Source organism: Acanthisitta chloris, unplaced genomic scaffold (assembly GCF_000695815.1).
Source record: "Acanthisitta chloris isolate BGI_N310 unplaced genomic scaffold, ASM69581v1 scaffold23433, whole genome shotgun sequence".
In the NCBI taxonomy this organism is placed as follows: domain Eukaryota; kingdom Metazoa; phylum Chordata; class Aves; order Passeriformes; family Acanthisittidae; genus Acanthisitta; species Acanthisitta chloris.
In genome coordinates, this window is record NW_008664591.1 from 63,303 (window position 1) to 71,593 (window position 8,291).

Below are 8,291 nucleotides of genomic sequence, written 5' to 3' on the forward strand. Positions count from 1 at the left end.
GGCACCAAGGTTTCTCCTTTTCCAGTGTGCAATATCCAGAGTATATTACACCCACACTTTTCCACTGCTGTAACCTTGTTGGAAGTGTCAGCAGCTCAACACAGAGATGGCCTATTAGCATATTTCACAGCCTGTTCTGCTCCTGAAGTGATGTCTGGAGAGATCCCTCCATTGCCAGAAGGTCAGTGTCAGGACACATTGATTTCCGCAGCGTTGGTGCTGTCAGTGCTGGTGCTAAATCTGTGTTCCTGAACAGAAGGGCTTGGGAAAACAGGTTTGGTTTAGTGACAGGGAGACCTTCCTCTGCTGAGACTGGGCCTGAGCAGGACTTATTTAGGAGCAGATGTCCAAAAGTGGATGAAAGTGCCAGAACACAGGGACAGGCAATAAATAAAGTGCAGAGAAGACAAGTTTTGCAGTCCTTGCCTTGACCAGTATAGCATGGTCATATTCTCCCTCTCATTTCCATCTCTTCCTGATTTCTGCATCTCTTGGACACAGCTCAGCATGGTACAGGATGGCTCTATCCACATCCCGTCTGAGATGTCAGGGGTGGGATTGCTGCCTGAGCAATGGGCTTCAGAACCCCTGTTAGCAACTGGATCCTGTTAGTACAGATGCTTTTAAGAAGCAGGATGATCCCTGCAGAAGCTGCCCAGCAGGCCGTCTGAGGGAAGGTTCATGGATTTATGGCTTTCCTGTGACTTGACAGCTCAGCATTACAGTGCTACAGCTCTGTTTCCTGGAGGTGATGTCTGCAGGGAGGACAGGATGGTTCTGGCAGGCTCACTCTGCAGGGTGTCCTGTGTTCCACAGGTGGCATCTCTGTGCTCACAGGTGGCAACCACAGATGGCTGGTGGGAGCAGGGACACTCCCATTGTGAGCAGAGAGGAGAGACAGAATGCAGGAAGGGCTGGTGGTGTGTTCCTGTGTCCCTGCAGCTTGGTGCACTCTCTGGGCAGACCGTGCTGGTTACCTGCAGCCAGGACAGGGATGGTTCCTTGGAAGCAGTGTGCATATCCAGCGTCCCATTCAGTCCGCACATTTTCAGCTGAACACAGTCACGCGCTGTTCGCCCTCTCCGCTCTGCCCCATCCCTGTCCCCTCGCAGCTGGAGGCGCAAGGTGCATGGGAACTGCTGTGCCATGGGGCATGGGCTGATGTGGCCCCCGTGTCACCCCTGCACTGACACCCTGGCAGGGTCGGCTGCTGCTCCCCAGATTTGTCGGGGTGCTAGGGATTGTCTTCTGGTCCTATTGATCTCATTCCAGTTATTTCCACATCTCTTACGTAGAGCAGCAGTCAGTCTGTCCTGCCTGTCCCTCTGGGTGGGTGACAGGAGTGTCTTGAGCCAGTGAGCCCCTGCTCACCACAATGTGTGCAGGAGCCCTGTGGGGTTCAGGGGAGTAGGGTGGCTGTCAGGGGTCCTGCAGTTGAGGAGTGCAGGTTCTCACCAGCAGCACCTCCTCCTGCCTGGCTCCATCCCCACATACCACTGGCCTGTGTCACTGACTTTGTGTTCCTGGCTGCCCCCTCTTTGCTCCAGCACGCCTGGTGCCAGCTGGAATTTCCTCTGCTCTGCTGGGACACTGTCATGCCCGACTCTGCAGGGAAGGGAGGGATAATCCAGCTGATAAATACCCCTGGCTTGCAGCTGGCTGCATCCAGCCCTGAAGCCAGACACTTCCCGTCAGCTCTTGAGCGCTGTGCAGGGATGACCCACAAAAGGCTATTGGGAATATCCGTGCAATTCCAATTTGTGAGAAAAAGGTTATCTGAGTGACCAGCCCAGGATGTACATGTTAATGATGAGAAGAGTCATTGTAACCCCAGCTCTCTGCCAGGCAGGGCTGGAGGGGTGCAGTGATCGGGAGGCACAGGGGGCAGTGATGGTGGCTTTGGGCAGCATGGTGGTGGTGGCTTTGGTCCCCTGCTGGATGGACCATCACGAGTCTGTGAAGCCTGTGTTTACCAGTGCCAGAGTGTTATTTTGAGAGCAGGCGCCTGGCTATGTCCTCTGAAACACCCTCTGACCCATCCCAGCCTATGATCTGTTGCCTCCCACCCTTCCCATTGCAGACAGTGCCTGCGGATGTGGCTCAAGCACTCAGTCCAGGACATGCCAGCACAAACCAGTGACAAGGGCTGGGCTCCAGTTCTTCACACTGACCTTAACAAGAGGTCGCCTTTGGAAACAGGGCTGTGACTGTCTCTCTCCTGATGGAGCCAAGTATTTTTATACCTCACTTCCTCTGAGCTTGTCTCTTTGCATTACTGCCAGGAAAAGACACAGCAGAAAGATCAGAGCAGCCAGAGAAGGGAGAGGGCAGGTCACTCCCAATTTGCAGCTTTACTTCAGGCCTCTCAACTCAATTATCCAGCAAATTGGGCTCCAAGGAAAACCAACACGAGCTACCATCAGGTATCAGAGCACAGCATGGATGAGCTCCGTTCTGCGGTCACACTTGAGAGCTCTCCAGCCTCGTGTTGCTGATGCTGTGGCTGTTTGCAGGGATTGCCAGCTGTTCTGGGGTTCTCCTTGTCCAGCTGTTTGCAGGGGTTCCCGGCTGTCCTGGGTGGTCTCCAGCCTTGCCCAGGTGTTTGTGGGGCTTCCCAGCCCTGGCTCAGGACCCACCTTGTCATCATGGCATGCGTGTTTCACCTCACTGGGACTCAGTGTCCATAGTCAAAATGGGAGCATGCAGGATGACACAGACTGTTGTGCCACTAGCTGGGTCAGGGACCCCCCATATACCACAACCTGGGGTTAAGGTGTTTGCAGGATTTGGGGTGTTTTCTGCAGCTGCCATTTGCTTTGTCCTGAAGCAGGTGAATCCCTATCCTCTTTCGTGTCAAACTCATTTTGCTACTTTACAACATCCTGGGGCTTTGTTTGCAAATCCAGGGATAGTCCAAGGGCTTCCAGAGGGAAATAATTGAAAAACAAGGAAGTAGGGTGAAGCTCTGGAAGCAGGAGCGCTGGGAGACCATCCAGGTCTGGCCTAGCTTTGGGGGGCAAAAACGAAGCAAACTGCCATTAAATATACAAAGCCCAGTGCACAGAATGTAAAAAGCACCAGAATCTGGTTGCATGTGGAATTTAGTGTCATGCCTGCTGCTCTTGTGCAGCAGTCTGAGACACTCCCACCCCCTGGCTCCCCGGTGGGTGCCAGCAGCAAGGGGCTGCAGTGGTGCCTGTTCCCTGCTGTCCCCACCGGGCTCGGTGTCTCCTGCCACAGCCACACGCTGTTACCAGTGTCACTAGTGCACTGTCACAGAAGGACTGGTGTGGCATTTCCAGCCCTGCTGATACCCTCCATAGAAAAACTCACCACTCACATGGGACCCCATGCTCAGCCCCTTCCCCCACTGCAAGCTCTGGCCACCGTGTCCCTGGGGATGGGTGCCATGGATGGAGCAGCTGTTTACCAGAGTAGCTTCTCTTTTACTGCAGTGGCCAGGAAGGGTTGGCCAGCAGCCCTCAGCACCCAGAGGTGCTCCCATGTTGTACAGAGGGATAAACTGAGGCACAGGCTGTATTCAAAGCCTGAGGCCATGCAGGGGTGGACCAGAAGATTCTCAGGGCTGGGCAGACTCTTTTCGCTGTGCCAAAATCATGGTGCTGTACAGGGTAGCCAAGGCCTTTCCTATCTGAGAGCAGAGAGATGGGAGAATGCTGGAGCACCCTGTTTCTCTGCCCTCACCACCCCAAAACAGAGGGCTTTGGTTTGGGTTTCTCAAAGCACAACATTTCGGGCTCCTCCTTTCCACATCTGGTCTTAAAATGACCCTAAATTATGAAAGAAGAGGGAAAAAACCACATTGAAGCAAAAAGGATTGTGAATTCCCCCTTTCCCCCTCCAAAAATAGCTCAACCTGGCTGAACAGAGCTGCTCTGGCAGGGCCAGGGGGAGTCAGGGGCTGGACACTGCCCCGGGCAGTGTGGGCAGGGCTGCCCACGGACCAACCCCCTGACCCTCTGTGCTGAGGATGTCTGTGTGTGCAGGTGTTTTCCTGATCCTATTCCCACAGGTGCCCTGGCAAGGCTGTGTGGCACCATAACCTGGAGCCTTTGGAGAAATCCTGGTTGTGGACTGTGTGGGGGAACTGGTCCCCAGAGTGTTGGCGCTTAATGACATGAGGGAGGGTGAGTGCTCCTCTGGCCTTGCAGGGCTGCAAGCAGGGTTGTCCACACAAGCAGGACTGCCAAGATATGTCTATTGGGAAGCTGTTTGCCTTTATGTGCTGGTAGTGTTACAAAGGAGTTGCAGTTGGATTTCAAGCCAGCATCAAGGATCTGCAGAATCCATCAACCTCAGTTCTGTTAATTGCAGAGGAAGCCCAGGACGTGCGCTCGCTGCCAGTGCAGTGCTCACATCTCCCTTCCACCTCTGCTGGACATGGGCTGAGCCCAATGCCTTGGATGTGCTTCCACAGCCCAGACTGTCCCCTCTGAGTGGTGAGACCATGTTTGACAGTGGACAAGTACAGACAAACCCCAGATGTGTCCCACAATGTGAAACATAGCCTGAGTGCTGCAAGGAGCAGTCTGTCAGCAGCTGATGGGATTCAGGGATGTGCTCAGTGCTGTGAGGCTGTTCCAATAGTGTTATCCCAGCACTTACTGGTCTGTCCCTTCCCTGCGCTCATGTCACCCTTATTACAGCTAATGGCATACAGGAATTCAGGCCATACACTCTGCTCAGGTTTGGCTCTCAGGGCATCCTGGTGGCGTCTTCAGTGCCGTTCCCATTACCAGGAAACACCCCCTTGTTTCTGCCACATTTTACATCATTAGCAGAGGACAAAAGGGAACTGCTTGAATAGGGAATAAGAAAGGCATTGGAAGGGGATAATGCCCAATAAGGAGACCTCAGATGTCCTCAGCCCCTCACTTGGGGATCCCTGCCAGGATGATGCAGCCCTTCCCAACATGCCATGCTGCCCATCCTGGCTGCTCTCCAGTCCAAATCCACCCCTGGGAGCAGAGAGCTCACTCTCTGCAGCTCATTTCTCTCTGCATTTTCAAGTTTCACCTCCTTTCCCTCTAGTTGGCGCAGGAAGATGAGTGAAGGTGCTTCTACTGTCCCTGCTGGATATATGTAGTTCAGTGTCCTCAGCTGGTGGGGGAACCTTTGGCTCATGGAGGATGTCCAAAGAGCCCATGACAGACCTTTCCTGCTGTGCCCACCCTGCACGATGATGGTAACAACACAGATCCTAATCCATGGATCTCCTCCCCGCAGGTCAGCCATTCAAGCTGGACCCCAAGATGGCTCACAAGAAGCTGAAGATCTCCAATGATGGGCTGCAGATGGAGAAGGATGAGAGCTCTTTGAAGAAGAGCCACACGCCAGAGAGATTCAGCGGGACAGGCTGTTATGGCGCGGCCGGGCCTGCCACTACTGGGAGGTGGTGGTGGGATCCTCCACCTGGTAGGCAGCACCTGTGGGAGGGGGGATGCTTTCCCAAACCAGCCTCTGCCAGCAGCTTTTTGGGCATGTGAAGCTGTTGCTGTGTCACTTCCACAGGCAGGTGGGCTCTGGAAGCATGGGGTGCTCCTTCCACAGGCAGGTGGGCTCTGGAAGCACAGGGTACTGCAGCCATCAGGGCTGTAACTGGAGTGTGCTGAGCAAAGCTTCTTCTCTCCTGCAGGTATGCCATTGGCGTGGCTTACAAGTCTGCACCCAAAAATGAGTGGATTGGGAAGAACTCCTCATCTTGGGTCTTTTCCCGCTGCAACAATAACTTTGTGGTGCGGCACAACAACAAGGAGATGCTGGTGGAAGTGCACCCCCAGATGAAGCGCCTCGGTGTCCTCCTGGACTATGACAACAATGCACTCTCATTCTACGACCCAGCCAACTCCCTCCACCTCCACACCTTTGAAGTCTCCTTCATCCTGCCGGTGTGTCCCACCTTCACTATCTGGAACAAATCCCTGATGATCCTTTCAGGACTGCCCGCCCCGGACTTCATTGATTACCCTGAGCAGCAGGAGTGTAACTGCCGGCCCCAGGAGTCCCCATATGTGTCAGGGATGAAAGCCTGTCACTAGGCTGCCCGAGCCTGCCCATGGTGGCACTAGCCATGCCGGTGGGTGCTGATGGTCAGAGCTGCCCACTGGGAGCCCTCTGGCAGCTGTGCTGAGGAGCCACCATGACGCTCCAGTGCGCAAGCACCATCCAAACCCAGCTCCATCTTATTTTAAGGGGAAGGAAGAAGAATCTTGAACCACGTTTGGAAATGAACTGTTGGTGAGCTCCGATGTGCAAGAGCAGCTGAGGCAGCTCGTTGTCAGTGGCTCCCATCCCTCCCCAAGCAGATTGTCACCTGATGGTTCTGTCTTCCCTCAGGGGCTGGAAAGGCCGCGGTGGGTTTTGGGGTGGCCCTCTGAGGTGCTGCAGTGGTCAGAGGACAGCTCATGCATCCTGCGAGGTGCAAGCTGGGACAGGAGGGATGGGCTTTCTGGAACCTGCTGGCAGCTGATTTGGGGAGCCAGGGGCACTGAGCAACACTTTCCAGGGAGGACTTCCCATGTGGCTGAGGCTTGGTAGCTTCCCTGGTAGGTTGGATAATGTATGGAGCCCTTGGGCTTGGTGAGCACTGGCGGTGGTTGTGCAGTGGATGGTGGTTACACTGTGGGTGGTGGTTACATGGTGGGTGAAGGTTATGCAGTAGGTGCTGGTTATGTGGTGGGTGGATGGTGGTGACGTGGTGGATGGTCTGCAAGAGCGAAGGTGGCACTGAGGATGGTCCCACTGCCCATCCACGCTGCTGCTGGCATGTTCCCGATGCATAGTTGGGTTTGCAGTCCCACAGCAGAGAGCCACAGGCCTCCACCCCACTGTGTCTCCTCCTCTGAGAGCTCCCAAGAAGGCAGGGAGGCCTTAATCCTTGAAGAGCTTTGGCCCCTGACACAGAGGTTTGGCAGCTGCTCCTTCCCGACATGGGGTCTAGTCAGCTGTTCCCTGTTCTGTGTAGGCCTCTGTTAGTGTCCTGTCTGGTGTCCCAGCAGAAAAGAATCATCTTCCTGCTCTGAGCCCACAGTCAAGTCCTGCCCAAAGACCATCTCTGTCCTTTATGATCCAAAATCTCAATTTCTGACCCCAAATCTTGGTTCCTGGTTTGTTCTCCACCATGCCAGGGCGTTGGACTGGGTGACCTTTAAAGGCCCCTTCCAGCCCAAACTATTCCATGATTCTTTGGTGGTGTTAACACAGAACTGTCCTGTTTACTCTGTGGCAAAAGACTGAATCCATCCCAGGAGCTCTAGCCCCAGGAACTCTTTGACTGCCACCAGTAATTTCAGTAACCACAAGCATCAAGTCTTCTGGCCAAGCTGCAGTTTCTGGATTTACTTAGAGGCCAGGAGGAGCTGGGCTGGCACACGGTCCCTGCGTGGCAGGGGTGGTCTGTGGCAGTTCGGGGTCAGTGGGTGTGCGCGTGGTCGGGACATTGGGGGTGCAAGGAGGTCAGGCAGTGTGTGGGCCCAAGGTGGCTGGTGCTTGAGCTTTGCTCTGTGGCATTTAAAACCTCTTTTCCTCCTCTGGATATGGTGCCTTGGTGGGATTGAGGACCACTGAGCCGAGGCCTCCCAGCTCTGCCAGCCTTTTCCTTCCTTTGGATCTTGCTGATAGGGAACTATCCCAAAGCCCAGGCTCTGAGGGTGGGTGGTTGGCTCGGATGGGGTGACAGTCCCTCGGGACTCATCCCACGAGGGCTGTGGGAGAGGCTAGTTGAACTCATCTGGAGCCAGTTGGCCCTGGCCAAAAGCAGGTGACCCCCACCAGTGACCTGGCCAAAGGGACATGTGTCATTGACTCTGGAGGTGACAGCTTTGCCCAGAGAGAGTGTGTACAAGAGTCTGTTCCCAGCACAGCATCCCTCTGTATCTCCAGGCTGTGGCTTTTGGGGAAGGGAGGCGGGCAGCACCTGGGGGATTGATCTGACCCCTGCCCTGCTGAGCCAAAGGGGGTTTCCCTCTGATCCAGGCTGCTTTCCCACAGTGCCTGGCAGGGCCAGTGCAGGGAATACATCCCTCCCTCCCGAGCAGAGCGAGCAGGTCTGTTTGCTTCTCCCAGCCCTGGGGTGCAGGAGCACAAGTGGGGGTGCATTGGGGGCACATCTGCTGTCCCCATAGCCCAACACATGACCCTGGTTCATTTTGGGAGGTTAAGTTGCCCTTTTCAGTTGGATGTTTTTCATGGGGCACTCATGGAAGTCCCTTCCCCATGTGCCAGTCCCATCTGGGGCTGCTCATACTGTGTCACCCTCAGATGGATGCCAA

At 54.9% G+C, this 8,291-nt stretch overlaps 1 protein-coding gene across 1 annotated transcript in view; it reads left to right on the forward strand.

Annotated features, from left to right (window-relative positions):
• Positions 1–6,059, forward strand: part of LOC103799133 (probable E3 ubiquitin-protein ligase MID2) — a 60,125-nt gene extending 54,066 nt beyond the window's left edge. Inside the window, 3 exon segments of the mRNA XM_009071433.1 lie at positions 5,248–5,394; positions 5,397–5,436; positions 5,657–6,059. Coding sequence (XP_009069681.1) covers positions 5,248–5,394; positions 5,397–5,436; positions 5,657–6,059 — 590 coding nt within the window.
• Positions 6,060–8,291: the final 2,232 nt, after the last annotated feature.